Here is an 18,227-nt window from a genome sequence, read left to right as displayed (position 1 = left end):
ATCTTTGTCATATGTCAGGATCTCACTGCTTGCTGTGCATTCACGTGAGCTAGTACACAGTGACTGGTAGGAAATGGTGGTGTACAAAAACACTATAATAAACCAAGCTTTTTATAGAGATTACTGCAGCATGTATGGATAAGTGTAAACCAGAGAGATTTACCTGGTTTACTCCAATAAATTCATTTATAGAAAACTGAAGCAGCAAACTTAGACTTCATTTCCCCATGTTGCTCTGGCTACTTTGGTTTGTGACAGAAGACTGCACTTAAGCAGGCAGATTCTGAGAAATACAGAACTCTCTACGTTCATCTCCTCATGCAAAAGTTGGCAACTATTTTGGGGTTGAACTGGATTATAATTTGATGGAAATAGCAAGAGGTTGCCATCTATGAATGTAGAGAGAGGTAATAATAAAGTATTTGCTAATTCTAGGTATTACTGAAAATGAGGAACTGGGAAAGCACTTTATCATATGCTTTCTGCCTTCCTTTAACCAGTATTACCAGAATTCCTCTGAAACTGGTAGAGTGATAGAATGGCTGTGGTCCATTCGCTAATGTGGAAAAAGAGCTCTTTCAGGATCAATCTTTGGTGATTAACATCTTTTTGAAAATATTGAGTGCCCTGAAAAGACACAGTAGCCATAGGCTGGTGATGAACACCCTCTGTAGACTGGGCAGCGTGTGGGGCAGTGACCGTGCAAGTCTCACCCCTCTGTGTCATCGGTGCTCTGAACCATGGAGCTGACCTGTGGGGATGAAGCTCCCTACCTTTCACAACCCTTGGGAAGGCTGTTGGACACCACCAGTTGCAACAGAGTATTTTTCTGGTGGAGGGTTTCTCTGTGGGTAGCTGATGTCTGGACATAACTGAACAGCTGTAGCTTGATAATGACTTTCAGTCCCAGCAATGACCGAACCTGGTGACCCAGCATTGAGACTCCCTATTCTATTACCAGTCCTCTGAGCCACTCTGTTCCCGCCATGTACTTTCAACATATTTAACATGTTACAGCTGTGCTCACTGCTATACAATAGTTAAGAGGGCTGCCAGCATTTCCAGTATGAACTTGTATTTTAAGGATAATAACTCAGCTGTAAAAATGTGCTCCAGGCTGAAACTTTATAAGGAAGATTTCAGCCCAAGAGTGACCCTATCTGGGGGACAAAAAAAAAAAAAAAAAAAAGAAAATATATCAATTTACTCATTCTTAATCAGTATAGATATATTAAAAAGAAAGTGAGTAATCCTTGCTGGATCAGTTACTTTCTTTTTCTTCTTTTTACATTAATAGTTGCCAAAATCTGCACTTTTTTGAACTTTACATGTCTATTTTTTAGACTAGTTGAACCACTTGCACACTGAATTTTTACTCACAGGAGTCAGTTTTAAAGTGCTTTTCCTCAAAATTTTTGTTTTCTTTTAAAAGTTAATGGAATGTGGAGCAAAGTAGACTTAAGTTAGCCATTTTCTATTATTTACTTCAAATCTGCTCAGTATGACTCAAAAGGTAAAATGTATCCTTTTTTTGATAAATTTGGACTGGAGTGTGTGATCAAAACCACCTGTTCCCTTTGGGCCTGAAGTGATGATGACCCAAGATGTATCCTCAGTCCGAACACTCATGGACTAGGAAAATATCAGATGTAGATCCAGACCCATTCCAGAACCCTGACAACAGACCAACTCCTGAGTCCTGTATATATCACACAGTTTTTAAAACACTTTGGGATCGTCAGTAGAAGGGAAACTTATAAATGTCAAGAGTTTATTCTAATACACAAACTGGCTTCACTGGAATAACCTTAAAGTAAACAAGAAATTGAAATATCATATTTTTAGTTATAAAGTCTGTTCACCTCCTCTAGCCTCTTTGTTTCTGACTCTTGACACAAAAATGAGTGCTTCAATTTGATTTCATCTATATCAGTTGTACCTACACTAATTTAAATGTGGCTACCTTTGAAGGACATGTTCTGTGTGCTTGCTGGAGTCAGCTTTACTGGCTTCTTATGGTCTCATGCATCAGTGATAGAAGTTTTAGGTAAGGACATTTTTGCAGTCACAATTTCTCTAGATTGTACCTATAGTTGTTCAAAACAATGTAAAAACTGCACTGATGTCATTGGGGGCATCATCCAAGAGTGGTGGAATAGTCCGGGTGCAGCAAAAGCCAGGTGTTGGTGGCAGTTGGCTTGTACAGAGTTGAATCTAAACAGCAACCAGTGTGGTTAGAGTTAGAAAAATCACAGTTAAAATTTGTAAAGGCATGAGGGAGGCATGGTCTCACATTACTTTTAATGACGGAATATAAGATAAGAAGCCACTATTGAAAATATATGCCTCAGTCTTGATTTTGAGATCTGTCACAAAGCTGGCACCGCCAGGTAGCCAGTTTTAACCAGTTAAAGGACAAATTCCACTACAGAACAGAATGGGTTTCTTCCATAGCCTCCTCCTCTGAGTCACAAGTCCAAAAAATGAAATGCAATTTGGGATTTAGACTGTGAAAATTTTTGTGTTTAAATAAGAGGAAAGGCAGGTTGGAATAGTTTTCTTTCTATTAGTGTGTGGGAAAGGGCCTTGTTTAACATAACGGGTTACAAATCTAACAAAACTTGACAGAGAGACAGATTTCTGTATTTGTCCTCTCCTAATAAAGACACATTTTTAGACTTCAAGATCAGTCTGAACCACTGTGATCTAGAACTAAACTGATACAAAACATGACCAGGGGCTTGGTACAGGATTTACTAGTCTGTACCCTTCAACTCCAAAATCCATTATTGAATGGCATACCTTTAGAAAAACATCCTTACCCAACCAGGGTTTCATTTCTAGCCTCCCTTACTATATGTCTGTCCTAAGAGGTAGGATAAGAAGGATTCCTGGGAGGATTATGTGGATATTACTGCTCCTCATCAGCTTTCCAGAACTTTTAAATCAGAAAAATGGGAAGAGGAGAGAAATTACATAATTTTCAGACCCTCTATATCTTTAACTTTCCTTTGTGCAGGAGCTGCACAAAAAGGAGTGTAGGCAGCAGATGACAGTGCTTCATAGTGCATTCTCGTGGAAGATGGCCATTGGATTTGTAGCTGAATTCAAGAGTGGTACAGCAACACTACCCTCAGGATTTCAACATGACGTTCTACCCAAACTGTGCAGCTGGGTATGTGGATTACATGGTAGCCCCTGGATCAGGGGCTCTGAGGATGCAGCTTAGATTTGGGCCTAGCCAAAGAGCTCTGGTGTTCAAGAGTTGCTTTTGGCTTGACATTGCAAGGGCTGACATGAAGACCATGAGCAACCGTGTGAAACCTTCTCACTTGTGTTGTCCATCACTAATAAATTCTGGCTTACAAGAGCTATCTGATCTCAGAGTGGTAGGAAGACAACCTGATAGTTATCCATTCCTTGACTATTCTTTCCATTCTCCTCTTGAGTATTAGGAATCTCACAGAGGAGCACTCTGGTGTCTGCCACCCTGGCACCTCAGTATGTCTCCTTGGTGCTTCATTCAGTGATACTACCTCACTTTTTTGAAAGCTGATGGTATTTCAGATAATTCCATCTAAATCTGGTTGTGTTAAGTCCTTTTAGTGTTGTGGAGTTAACACCATGCACAGCCATATCATTTCCTTCTGGCTGGAGTTGTGTAGGGTGTCATTTTTGTAATCTGAACTCTAATATACCCTTAATACATAGGGTTATATTACCAGCCTTCTCTTCTGTTTGATTTTTTTTTCTTGTCGGTAGCCAGTTCCTCAGCATTTCTGATGTCTCCCAGTATCAGTGTTTGTCCTTCCAATGAGTAAAACCTTTCCAGCACAGCTGCTAGATTGCAGCTTACATAGTGCGAGCCCCTCCAGGTTTTGGGCAGGAAATGAAACAGCACATCTGTTACAGATCACAGCTGCTGCCCTGTCACTGACCATTGTAATGGTGAAGCCAGAAGTGCATGTAGAAGAAATATCACAGACATTGCCTGCCCTAACCTGGTTAACCACTCTCTGTACCTGGCAAATTAGCTGTGTACTAAATCTCAAAGAAAAGCACAGAACACTCCAGTGTATCAGACATTTGGTCCAATGAAATATATGTTGTCATGCCTTCATGGAGCACACAAAGAGCTGGGACTGCCTCACCTTGCCTGGAAAACTTGAGACCCAGAGAGAGCCTGGTCCGACCACATTAAAGATGCCATACATGCCACCAACCTGCTCTGCACCTCTACATCCAAGCACATGCTCTGGAGGCAAATCTTCCTGTTAAGCATTTTTCTTGTCTTTAGAGCATGTTTCCCTGAGTGAAATAAAATAACTAAGTATTTTCAGCCAATATCAGAAGTTCTTACGCATCACTTATGAAACGTTGCTCATGAACAAGAGGTTTGAAACCCCGTCACTTGTGCTTTTAATTACTTTTGCCATAGTAAATCCTGGACTGAGAGTTTCAAATGTTAAAAAAAAAACAAACATCCACATATTGAAAAAACATTGTGGCCTGAGTGTGTGTAATATAAATGGCAATATCATTTGTCTTTCCGTATGTAATTATGTGTGTGTATATGAATATGTAAAATCAGACTATTGAAGATGCAAATATGGCATCCTTTCTGAAAGTTTCATTTGAACCCAGTAGGGCAAGGAAGTGAAAATTTAAGCTAAAGACTGGTGCTGGCTCATATTTTAATTGTACTGTTTGATAATTTCTATTCTACACCTTGTTAAAACTAGGGTGTGCCATTAAGTCAATTTTCATGCTTGGTTATAGGCAAGAAGGGAGAGAATACAACAGAATTGTTTGAGAGGAAATATTATTTGGATTTAGCTTTAATAGATGAAACTCCATTCTGATGCTAAGAAAAACTAGGCCACAGGAAAGAGACACCTGATTCCCATTAATTAGGATGGCACGTGAGCCACTGGAGACCCTAGAGGAAGGATTTCATCCACATCAGAAAATATATATAAGAATATAAACAGAATGGAATTGCCAAACACAACACTTTAGCATATATCATATACAACTTAGGTATAGATCAGGAGTTCTGTGCAGGAAATAAAGATTTGTTTTCACTAATAATGTCATAGTTTTAAAATCTATGCTTATTTTGACATGGATTGAAAAGACCTTTGGATATTTCCTATGTGAAATCTGATAGTGGGAAGGGCAGGAGAAGATGTGATGTATTACAGTGGTTATGTCCCAGGCAAAGCACCACCTCTTTATTTCTTCTGTGGATGCTAAACCTAACATGAGAGTTGTGAGGGTGCTTTTGTTAGTGATGGCTGTTCTTGACAGAACAAAAGCACTGTTATGTGGATTGGCTACATAAAGCCATCATACAGCCAAGTGCACTTATAAACTGAAGTAAAGAGTAGGAAAAAAATCAAAAGAAATGTGATTTCTTGTTCTCTTCTGGAATATGTCAAGACGAGGGAGCAAGAACTGCTTATGGCCTCTCTACCTGCTCCAGCACTTGACGGAATGAATACCCCACTGCAACAGGTCTTTCCCTAATTGCTGCAGCCTCCTTTCTGTTAGCAGGCCCCAGCAAAACTGCTCATATTTGTTCAGGCATGTAATACTAGTAATTTTATTTTATTCCTGGAGTAAGTTGGAAAAGGGTATGAAAACTTCTGTTTCTCAGTCTGAAGTGAAGCACATGGGCTTGTGGTCCAACCTGCATGTGCAGGCAGCAATGACAGAGATAGAGCATGGAGCCCTCAATCTCTGCTTCAGAGTCCCTGTAGCAACTCAGGTGTATTTTCCCTTCATAAATATTTTTTTTTCTTCAATGGCCTTTTTTTGAGATGTCATTTTGGGTGGAAAGGTTTAAGTCACCATGCAAAATCATGTTAGGCACTGAGTAACAGAGGCAACTTTTTGCTTGCAATAGAAATGCTATTTCTTTTTATTAAATCCTTTTAGATTAACAGACAGATGTATGCTATGAAATTTACTGTTTTTGTCAACTCCGTTAGATGCATAAACTGCTGACATAAAATCACGCTGGTACTGCCTGATATAATACATTTATTAACTGGTACAATATAGTTGCATGTACAGCTTTATTTGTACGTGCAGTTACTAGTATAAAACTCTTCCTATTGAATCAACTGTGTTTTCTTTATCTCCTGATGTTCCCATTTCTATATCCTTTAATCTGCATTTAGGCTAATATCAGTATATTATCAAAAGCTGTATTTCAAACTAATAGACAGGAAATAAAGGCAAAAAGAACAATGGGAAAGAAACCATCAAAAACCTTAGCTATTGTTGTAGGAAAGGTGGTGCATACACAAGGGTCACCTTTGTTCTTTACTCACCACACTGTATTTGGATTCTTAATCCTTTAAGAACAGTTACTCTGGGCAATAACTCTCTTGCACCTATGACATATACTTTCAGCCGAGGAAAGAAGTTCACAAATATACAGCAAGAAAATGAGAAAGGCAAAGCAAGTATGTCTGTTGCTTCAAGGAAATTCAACTAAGTTATGAAGGGGATGTCAGATAAGAATTTGAATTTATGCCCAAGATTAGAAATATTACGATGTGAACTTGTAGTTTAATACTCAGTACAGAAGCAGGACTCAGAGTTGATGAAGGTCTATATTGGGGTTTGCGTATTCCAAAGTTAAAGCTGCTTTAATTTAATGCGGGGTTTGGCCTCCTTGCTCACTTTATCACATTTTTATCAAGCTTTTAAATTTCACAATGTAGTGAAATGAAACCAAATCCTAAGATTTGCAGAATATACATTATTAACTGATGTTTTCTGATCTTTTTCATCATACTCAAATGATGATTTAATCTCTGATCAGCTAGCAAATGCCAAGGCAATTGCGCTTGCTAACTTTTCATTGAAAAAGGGAAAGTAGGTTCTCCTTTGTTTTGGAAATCAGTATTTTCAGCAGAGTTGATGACAGAGGACAGAGAGGATTTCAAAGCTACCTTTAATCTTCCTACAATTGTCATGCAATTGTCATGCAAGTTTGGCCACTTACCAGCCAGTTCGGAGTAGTTCTCTAGGATCACTGTTCCGACAAGGGGACCCCATTTTTATTGCTGCCTGTAGAAGTAGCCCAAGGAAATGAGACAAGACAGCCTAGATAGAACAGTGAATCAATAGAAATATGGTCATCATTTGTTCAGTATGCAGAGAGAGTATATTTATCTGCAAAAAAAGTATGCATGTTGATTTTTTTCCTATTAATTCTTGATAGACATGTCTGTCTGATAAGTGTAAGGAAAGTCATCCTTTCACTCAGTTTAATAAAACCTCAAGAAACAACATGTTCTCAATAACATAAAGACATTCAGTTGGTAGTAGAGTAAAAAATTTTCAGATGGAATGACCTGGTGCTTATATGTCTGCACAATGTGTCTGTAAACAAATCTGAAAAGTAAGTTTGCTGCTATAATGCTTATTGGCTTTACATTGGCCAGTATTTACAAAGTAGAATTTTTAAGTATGGTTAACTTGTTAAAATTTCTTAAATAAAGAAAAAGTAAACTACAAAATAAGCAGATGCTTGCTGTAAGCTTTAAAAACTATTTATTCAGCTGGTATTTGCCCCTTAGGCACAATATCAGTATTAGAACACTGGAATAAAATAGAACTCTTTAATACAGTTCATTATTGTAGAAAGCTATGACTAACTAATCCATCCTCCCACTGGCCCCTAAGTGCATCTCTCAACTAGTGAACTCTCTGGTCCTAAAGCCTCCTAATACGCTTTTTATTTCTGATGTCACTTTCCCACCCTCCACGCACAAAAGATGGCATGTTTCATTGCACCAACAAAGACTTTATTTTTGCTGATGCCTTTTGCTATTGGCAAGTGCTTAAAGATAGTTTACTTAACATAATAAACAAACTATATTTGCTGTCCTTCCTGTAATTTCAGTTTGTTGCCATAGAGGGGTTGTACAGTGTTTGTAGTTAATAAAGTCAGACTTTGTTCTTTGCCAGTGATAGACTATATTCTGAAATGTATGCATTCACTTTCTTATAGTAAAGGTATGTTCACAGAGCTTAAAGCATTTTAAAACAGCAAGGTCTTTCAAATAAAGTGAAGAAGAATTAAAGTCTGTATGTCATCATATCTTGGATGTATCACAGTGTTGCAAAGATCATGCATTTTTTTTGCCAGTACCAGTAATTCCCTACTATTTGTCCTGTTAATTTCTTTTAAAGCCACTATAGCATCGACAGAATTGTATGACAAGTCATATGCCGAGAATATCTTGACAAATGTAGAAGTCATTATAGTAACCAGTTCCTTGCAGGACTTATGAAAAAGAAAAGTAATCATACTGAGGCAGCCAGGCAGATCTAAATAATTAGCTGGCCAACCACTTGTTTGGGCAAAGGTGTTGGCAAAAACCTCATCATAATTTCTTGTGCAGTTTTTTTTCAACTAAGCTGGGTCTGAAGTAGTATTATGCAATGCTAAGATGTCTCTCTATACAGCTTACAAACTCAGTAAAATCAGGCATCCAGACAGATGAAGATGAAAAATATGTTTGCTGTAGCCTTTGCCAGTAGCCAACTGTTTGTCAGTAAATACCTACTATAGGCTGAAAAGGATGAAATTACTTTTAATATGATGGCAACATCTAATGCAAGATGTTGTCTTCTACCTCTAAATAAACTGAATATGAATTGACTTGACAGCATGTATCATGAAACGCATTATGGTCTAGAGACTGGATGTCATCCTAACAACCAGACGAGATTTTCTTAATTAAGTATAATTTTTTCCTACGTGATCATGAGAAGCTTCTGCAAACTCTGGTGATTTATTAATCTGGAAAATGCGTGTAATTCTCTGCTCTAGGTAACTGTCAGTTTCAAACATGTTAAGCTGCCTTAGGAAAGCTGCAAATACTTGATTTGTTTTCCCAACATTTTTTCTAACCTATTAAATGATATATATTTAGGGACTAGGATATATATTTTTTCAATTTAAAAATAATATATTTGCTATCTCTGAGCAATGTTTTTATCCCCAATGTATTTTCTCTCCAGTCCATATTTTTTTAAATAGTTTATTTGCAATACTTGTCTTGCTTACTTATTTGCTGAAAGACATTTGCCATCAGATTTTTCTACTGCGTGTCTGGCACTTGTGTTTGCTACACTAAATCATAAGACTTCCTTCACTGCTGCCCCTTCTTCATTTCCGGGTTCCTAAATTTATACACAGGAATAGCTATCAGTCTGTCACATCTGTATCACAGCAAGTTCCTCCAACCATACCTTTGCAATAAGCATTTTTCCAAAAAAAAGACTTGGTATTTTAGGGCTTTGGGACATCCTACATTAATTGCAGCCACTATTGCTGGCAGCGTGATGCTGCATGAAGCTGTGATGAATGTGTGACTTTCTGCTTACTACATCACACAAAGAATCACAGAATAGTTTTGGTTGAAAGGGCCCTTTAAATGTCTTCTCATCCAACCCTGCTGCAATGATATGTCTCCTCTCTGGCTGCTGCAGTGGGTGGTCCAACCGCCCTGCTCAAGAAGGGTCACCCTAGAGCACACTGTCAGCATTGCATCCAGAAGGTTCTTAAATATGTCCAGTGAGGGAGACTCCACAACCTCTATGAGCAATCTGTTACAGTGCTCAGTAAAGAAATTCTTCCTCATATTCAGGTGGAACTTCCTGTGCATCACTTTATTCCCATTGTCTTTTGTCTTATTGCTTGGCACCACCAAGAGGAGCCTGGCTCCATCCTTTTGACACCCTCCTTTCAGATGCTTGTATACATTGATGCCCTCTGATCATCTTTATGGCTCTCCTCTAGACCCTCTCAAACAGGTCCACATTCTCCTCATACTTGGGCCCCCAGAGCTGGACACGTTTCTCCAGGCAGGGTCTCACAAAAGCAGAGAAGGGGAGAATCACCTTCCTCAACATCACAAGTGGGAGTTCAACTTGTCTGTCATGGAGAGCCCTGAGGCAATTCTCCGTGTCTGAGCCGAAGGACCAAACTGCCCGTAGAGGGAACTGAGAGCTGTTTATCATTTGACAAATTTAGTTTGAGCGCTTATGGTTTGGTACAGTAAAATTATGATCATTCTGATCATAAAGCTTATGATTCCTGCAATCAAAAAGTGCAGGTGAAATCCAAACCCTAAGACCCTGTCTGGGTGCATGGTATCCCAAGCCACTGATTTTGAATACATAGGAAGAACATCATTCTCCTTGGGCACGGTGGTTTTTCAGACTCTTGCACTCATTCTGCTGTGCAGGGACTGCTGAATGGCCTGAATGGGTGTATGCCCACAGATTTGCTTTTAGACTGTTTCAGCAAAAGGGAAGACTTCACTGCGGTAGTTCATTAAATGAGTTAATCAATAAATTAATCTATGTAAATCAGTGCAAATTAATCTACCCAAGAAAGCAGTAAAAGTGTTTGCAAGTATTGCAGGTTTGATAAGTGCACACTGATCAGCTTGTTTTATAAGCCTTTATTTGGAATCATGACAGATACTCTGTGGAGGCTAGGTTCTGTAATTTGCCAAATTTCTCTAGGGACTCTTGTCAATGCAAGAAATGTAATCTACTATGGGACATAAAACAAGCGTATATATGTTTCATATGCTGAGGATATTACAAGGACATGCAAGTAATGAGTTCACAGAGACTGGAGAGACTATGCTTCTCAGATAGGATGTGCATAGAAAAAGTATTGCTGGAAGATGAGAAAAAATTCAGTTGGTATTTCCCCGGAATTTTTTTATTATTATTTTTTATTTGTTACTGAAAATTTGAAATCTTTAGCTTCTTATCAGATCCTTGGCAGTGCAGTAACATAGCTCTACGTAAATGTGAGACAGACACTTAAGAACAGGTGTGCTTTGGGTTTTGGAACTAGTTTGTTTTAAATTCCAGTTTATAGGTGGATTTAGTCAATAATGTCAAAGGAAAAAGGAAATCAATTATTTTAAACAGATACATTAATCTACATTTTCCACACTTTGTAGTATAATGTGATTGTGCAAATTGTGATGTGTGCATGCAAACATGTTTATGCACTGAGTAAAGCTATTATTTCATATGAAGAAATAGTTGGAAATACCTCCCTATTTCACTATCTGCGTGAAAAAGAGTAGACCACTGTTTCTGACTGACTTTCTCTAATCAACACAGGAAATAGCATTGTATCCCATAGAACTGAAGATAATCAACACTTCACTAAGGCATGAGGTTACCAACATGGGATCTTGGGGAGAGGGAGGGCAAAAACCAAGGAATATGAATGGCAAAGAAGTTCTCTCTCCAAAGCTTCTCTGGAATGTCTTTTGTTTCATTTTTTATTCAAAGTCTTGTTTTTGCTTTAGTTCATATGCTCTTTGTTGTTAATGTCTTTGTTTTTCATGCAGAGACTAAAAATGCTTTTAAACATTGTTTATGTGTTTTAAATGGGTATCACTACCAAACTCACTTGTCAATAGCTGGTCTTACTTAATCAGCTATAAAATGTCATGAGTAAGGGTTCTTAATTGTGACTGGAAAAATCCAAGATAATTACCATAATAGGTTGAAGATCTCTGAGACTGAAGGTTTTAGAAAATTGGGGACATATGTGTTCTGTCTGTAAGATTGTTCTATATAGGATATGGAAAAATGGAAATGACAGGCGTTTTGCAATGTACAGTAGCATTCATCATAGAAAGAACATATGCATTTGTTTGTCAGAAGCAATGAAGTAAAAAATGACACTTAATTGGAACTGACATAAAATGGCCTCATTAGCAGTACAAATAATATATGTGTGTAGCTTGGTTGTCAATAGGAACAAAACATATTTCCTCTGACAGATATATTAGTCTCTTTAAGATTCATGTCAAGTTTTCAGTCAGGTTCACTCATTCAGAGAATGCTGCCTTTTTTTTTTTTTTAAAGTGAGAGGTTGAAGTGTAAATAATGTGTGTTTCTAGGGTGCTGTGATAACACCAACAATGGACCACACTATGTCAATGCAGCCAGCAAGCATGATGGGCCCTCTGACCCAGCAGATGAACCACCTTTCCTTGGGCACAACAGGAACGGTAAGATCATAGATTACACTATTTGCTTTCTATATTGCAAAACATGTATTGCTTACTGAGTTTCTTAAGGTAATTTTTTACTCCTGGGTTTTCAGTGCTTCACCATCATACAGTCAGCATTAGGTATTACAGAACAGAAATGACAAAGTAGTATGAGTAGTAAAATACCAGGTCAACAAAATCTGCTCTGTACTTAGCAGGAATTTTCTGTACTAATTGTCATGTAATTATGGAATTACTGCTCTATCAATTTGGATTTTAATATGAAATTATTTGCTTGTCAATCTAAAAAGGTTTATACTGCTGGGAGACAGGAGTTCTGGCATTTTGGTAGGATCCACTACTCACTTCTAGACCATAACAGCCAGCCATACACATTTTGTTCCAGGCTTAGAAATGTGATTTTTGATGATGGCCAGCTGTGTTGCCAGTATATCATATTTAAATATGTATATTTCAACAATTTTTTTTTTAAACTGTGTAAGTCAGACTCAATTAACTCTCCCAGAGTCAGAGAAAGGCAAAAAATACTTAAAATTATTGAAGCTCTCTAAAGGTTCCTAATATACAACAAATACAGACAATATATGGTGGTTAGATATGTGAATGTGTGCACGCTGCATGTACAGGTAAATTTTTGCGAAAATACAGGCATAAATATTACACTTCTATGTCTTTAGCACACACACTCTTTACACAATAATTACATTAAAGATCTGTTATGCACTTACAAATGTTTTTCTATTTCACCACTGTACTACTTGATACTAATCTGTAAAACCAGAGTTTTCTAACTTTTTTTTTAATTGAATAACTTTCTGAATAACATCACATCTGTACAAAGTTATTTAACCCACTTAGGTCTTCACTTCCTCATCCTCTTCCCTTCACCTCCTTTTTCCTTATCTGTTGAATGTAATTTTAACTCCAATGTCTTTTCACACTTCCTTAAAAAAATTCTGTTAAGATCTAAGACTTCTGTATTCATTTCTGCCAAAACTTAAGTAAGATGGCTTATTGTTTATTCCTGTTATTTTAAATGTTTCATTCAACAATCAAAAGAACTAAGAATTACATCTCAAAGTTAATCTAAGTAATTTTCTCTTAATGAAATGGAAGAAATACTAGGACTAGTGAGAATTTCTGCATGTGTAATTATTGTGATTCAAAAGTGTGTTTAAAAATTAAGGGAAGGAAATGGAAAATGAATTCTGGTTGTGCTGTTGGGCAGCTCCTGTGAATTTTTTCTTCTGTCTGTCGTTTTCAATTCCATAACTCTTAACAGACATTGTCTTCTGCACACATTGTCTCACAACCTTAATACAAACTAGAAAAATCCCAGCTAATTCTCTCTTCTGACTAGAGACCACTATTACAGTGCTTATAGGAACAAACCCATTTGGGGAGTCAGGGGAAGGACTGAAATGTAATGGGTCCTCTAGTAGGTGATAATAATATCCTGAATTTATGTTACTGCAACTGAAAGAAAATCTTTCATTTCTTTTCCTAACTCTTTACACATTCTTATCTTTCAAGGTCACAGCATTCCCTATGCTAACTTCTTGAAATACATTTAGAGGGATACCATGCAGATTTATGTTTTCTGTCTTTAAAACTCCTAATTTGTTCACAGAAAACTTAAAGAGCAAGGAAGAGTGAATGCTACAATATCCATAGGCTTTCCATGCATCTCAAATGACACCCTGCTTTCCCACACACAGGATTTCTCTTTGATAAAAACACCATCAGTACCATATTCAGTCAAACTACTTGTGCAAGCAGGATAATCATGGAGGTCATTGAGAATTCCTCCTTTTCAAAATTTCTCCTATCAGAAATTATAGGAAAACTTCAGGATTTGGGCTGCCAGTAGCAGTTTGTTGGATGTATCCATCCTGACTTGAAATTCATTCTTCCTAATGTATTCTGTTACAGAAAAAAAATTGTGATGAACAAAACATATTTAGAGATACGATTTATTTAGAGATAGTTTTACTTCATTTTTTTGGAATTATGAATTTTGGTCAAGAGAGAGGAGCATTGAAAGCATAAAGCATGAAGAATTGTGTCAAATCCAAATCATGCTACTGTGAGTACCTCGGCAGGACTAAGTTTTATGGGAGATATAAGACGTAAATGATACATTTCTGTTCTGAATATACTTTTAAATTCTATTCTTAAAACTGTGCAACAGGGTGCCATAAAGAGCCACCAGCTATCTTTCAAGAAACAGCCAGATTTTTTAGGCAGACAAGGCGAAAAGTCAGAAACAATTCTGCTCAGTGTTGGCTGTAACTCTGTCCCAATTTAATTTAAAAGCTTGCAGTATGCAAAGTAGTTTTTATTAAAAGGCTTTCATATGTTCACCTCCTTAGACAAAGCATTTTGCTAATCAACATAATATATTTTTCAGCTGAAACAGACCCCTGTGGTCGCTTAAGTGAGAGTTGGCTCCAAAACCACTTCCACACTTGCCCAATTCAGGATGAACACTGGGTTTCTAAAACATTGTTTCAACAGAAAATCTATTCTCTAATGAGTGAGCTAGAGAAATAGCATAAAGGCATATACAGCTTTGTATCTTGTGGGAATTACTCTGCCTTTTGATGCTTTCTGAAAGATTAAAATACTCTGTCCAGGCTGGAGCCATTTCAGATGGGAGACCCTTTACAGAGGAGCACTCTTTAGCCCTCTGGTGAGGCAAGTGACTCAAGTAACAGCAGCCTCTACCAATTCCTGCTTTGACACCAAAACTGGATTTGAGTTTTGATCTCTCAGCCCCAAAGCACATGTTAAAACCCGCGGGAATTCAGGGGGCAGCTGCCTTCATCCACTTGATCATTTAGTCACCTGCCCAGGGCAGGCATTTCTGGCTTAACACTGGCAGGGCTGTTCACTTCCAGCTGGGAGTATGCAATTCAGCAGTCAAAACAGAGTAGTTTTCCTCTAGACCCACTCATAGCCAGCTGCATCTCCCTTGTGCTAGGGAAAGCCTTCCCCAAAAAGCACAAATAGTTTTGTTTAGGAAACCATTTTCCATGAATAGGGACAAGTTTCCTTTCTCCCTAAAACCTCCAAAGAAGGCATATTTAATTTTATTTTACTATATTTTTAAACATTATTTGTTATCTATTATTGCATTGTCTACATAAAATTAGACATCTCTGCTATATTAAACACTCCTTCATCAAGAGGATACACTAAGGCTATCAAGCCACCAGGCCAAGTGAAAAGCTGCAAATCCATCTTTGCTTGATTTCAATGCCAAAGGATGGTATAGGGCACTGGAGGAAAAGAAGTAAGGGTCTGCCATTTATGGATACTTGACCCTACATTCCTGTGCTGTGGCAAAATTTTGTACAGCCTTTGTATCTCCCAGTTCTTCCCACCAAGAACATAATACCTTTCTGCCTTTGTGAAAATCAAATTGATTTCTGCCAGTGAAAATAGAGTTTATGTTACTGATTAATTGAGAGGCAAGTGTTCTGCTCTGATCACTTCCCCAGTCTGCCTGAAATCTGGAGTTAAGCAGACAGTCTGCCAGAAGGAGAATTTCTACCATATTTATATGTATTTTTCATACATACCTCTTCACTCAAAAGAGCAAAAAGCATTTACATGGTGTGCTGACTGTGGGCAAATATGTAAAGAAAACCTAAACTTAAGTTACATAAAGATTATAGCAAAAAGGCAATAGCTCTGAATATTCTGATTAAGGCTGACAACCCAGTCTCAATTCTTACAATGGCATTAAAATAAAATTTTAGTGACAGAAGGCATAATGTGAAGACAGACAACTGGTTTTAAGCTTGAATTTTTTTTTTTACTAGTTAGTTATTATTTATTACAGTAAGTCTTGTTTTTCCAATGTAATATTCATCTACAATTAGGTCTGCTATTAAAAAAGGTACTGCAGAGGGAGAATAGAGTGAGTAGTCTGTAAGGGTAGCACTGAAAGAGCAGCATTAGTATGTGTTTAATAATGTATGGAGGCTGGAATTGTTCCATCATCAGCCTGTCATTCAGAATGTTTCTGATCCATCCATTGATCTGACATCTGTTTTGTGGTTTAATGAAGTTGTGATTGATGCCTGAGTGGATATAATACAGAAACCTTTAGAAATACAAAAACTGAGCAGTTTGATCACTGCTTTCAGTCCCTGTTGCTCAGCAATTCCACATTTGGCCATAAGCAGCAATAATCTGTTTCTTCAGTGGGAAGAATACTTGCCCTTCTCTTTTTCCTCTGCTGCTCATTCCTGAAGGAAGTTTACCGCTCTGCGCTTTCTTGATCGGGATTTCCCTCCCCTTCCTGCTGTTAGCATCCATTTCAGATACCGCTGGGGTTCCAGTTTCATTCAACAGTCCGAGGCAGCCTTTGTTAGTCCTTATTGGCAGAGGGGTAATTCCAGCTTTTTCTCCTTCTCTTTTGGAACTGCCTCACTGTAGCCTTGTATCACCTTAAATCTTTGAGGCCCACAGCAATGGAAGAGTGAGTAGAAGCCAGGTTTTTTACTAAAACTGCTAGCTCAACAGTGCTGCTTAATTGTTCTTCACGTTTGCAGATGGTTCACTCCGCTTTCAGTTTCTAATTTAGAAATAGGCAACTTATAAAATAAGTTCTCCATTGCACTTTTTAAGCAACAACAACAACAACAAAAAGTGTTTAATTGTTCTAGATACTCTGTATTAAAAACGCAATCAGGTGGAAGAATTGCACTGACATAATCTGGTATCCTGTTGCTGCTGCAAACTACCCTAACTCAGCTTTCCTGGTTTATAGTATCACCGAAATCTCTCAGTGGAATAACAGGGTTGTTATGCAGGTCCATCAGTCTTATCTTTCACTTTGTTAGTTCTTTTTATTGCCAGCAAAGCTTGATGATATCTCCAGAACCCTTCAATGGAACAACAAGCTTGTTTTAAGTTTTTTATCTTTTATTTCCTTTGGATACTCCACAGTCACCAGTGGTTTAAAATGTCACCTGAAGGCCTCAGCAGAATAACTGCTTTGTTAGATAGGGTTGGCTTTTTTCCTGTTTAATCTGCGATTCTATTTGCACATACTACAGCTACATGGAGCTGATTCTTGTTCAAAAAGTACTCTCTGTTATTCTAATTGTATGTCTCAAGGTCCTTGGAGAGTTACAGGAGCAAAGTTTCTATGCAGTCTTGTGTCTTTCATGTTATCAGGTGTTAATCTTAGAGCTCTTTTATTTTATTTATTGACTGACAGTTTCAGTTACTGTTTGGGTGGAAAATATAGGACTGAATCCATTGCAAATGAAATAGCTTAGTTCAGGCTGAAACTAAGATCTTCCTTATCCATTTACTCAGCCAAGGTCCATGGCAAATGCAAGTGATTAACAACATGGAGCTGTCTGGGGCAGGAGATCCATTTAAGGAAAAAATATTCTGTTTGGAAAGCAGAAGAACAGCATAAGGTCTCTCAAGAGTTATAAAAACCAAATAACTCCTCCTGAACCTTCCTTCCCAGTCTCTTGAAAGGCAGCTCCTATTTACCTCATGCATAATTTGAGATAAAAAAGGGATACAGTGCAATGGAAAAGCACCAGATTGAAAGCAATCAACAGGGAACAAAGAACTTTTTCATGAAGCATTTAAAACGATTTGCAGAATCCACTGCCACTAAATATTATTGAGACAAAGAGGTTAGCAACCTTAAAAAAATAGATTCAGCGTAGGCCAAACAGTGTAGGCCAAACACCTGCTAAGGTGAGAAAGGAAAGATGTGATCTTTTCCCTTTTTGAACCATCTTGAAATTCCACAGACTTGTGTTAGAATTGGGCCGATCAGCTGTTGTGTAGATGAGACTCTTTCTAATCAACTGTTTCAACATGGCTTCCACAGTCTGTGTTGGACCACAGCTATGGTTAGATGGTATTTTTGAATGAATAGACTTTATAAAATCCTATTTCTGTAGTGTTCCTCCTTCTCTTTTGAACTCAGTTTTACTTTCCTACCTTTGTTGGTAGTGGCTTACTGTTTGCATTTATGTACCTTAAAAGCCACTGCCTGCCATAGACAGGAAAGGAAAACATTAAAGGAAAATAAACACAGATGGAGGGAATTCCATTTTTTGTTCAAGCAGCACTTCATATGAGCCCAGCATGTCAGTAGCTTTTATT

At 37.7% G+C, this 18,227-nt stretch overlaps 1 protein-coding gene across 8 annotated transcripts in view; it reads left to right on the top strand.

Moving 5' to 3' along the window:
- Positions 1-18,227, top strand: part of RBMS3 (RNA binding motif single stranded interacting protein 3) — a 767,181-nt gene that overhangs the window by 716,479 nt on the left and 32,475 nt on the right. For all 8 annotated transcript variants that reach the window (XM_064672487.1, XM_064672497.1, XM_064672475.1 and 5 more), the window contains one exon: positions 11,967-12,077. In XM_064672487.1, coding sequence (XP_064528557.1) covers positions 11,967-12,077 — 111 coding nt within the window. The remainder of the gene's footprint in view (positions 1-11,966; positions 12,078-18,227) is intronic.

Source organism: Pseudopipra pipra, chromosome 1 (genome assembly GCF_036250125.1).
Source record: "Pseudopipra pipra isolate bDixPip1 chromosome 1, bDixPip1.hap1, whole genome shotgun sequence".
NCBI lineage: Eukaryota > Metazoa > Chordata > Aves > Passeriformes > Pipridae > Pseudopipra > Pseudopipra pipra.
The sequence above is the reverse complement of the archived record's forward strand: the minus strand, read 5'-3'. Positions and strand labels throughout refer to the sequence as shown.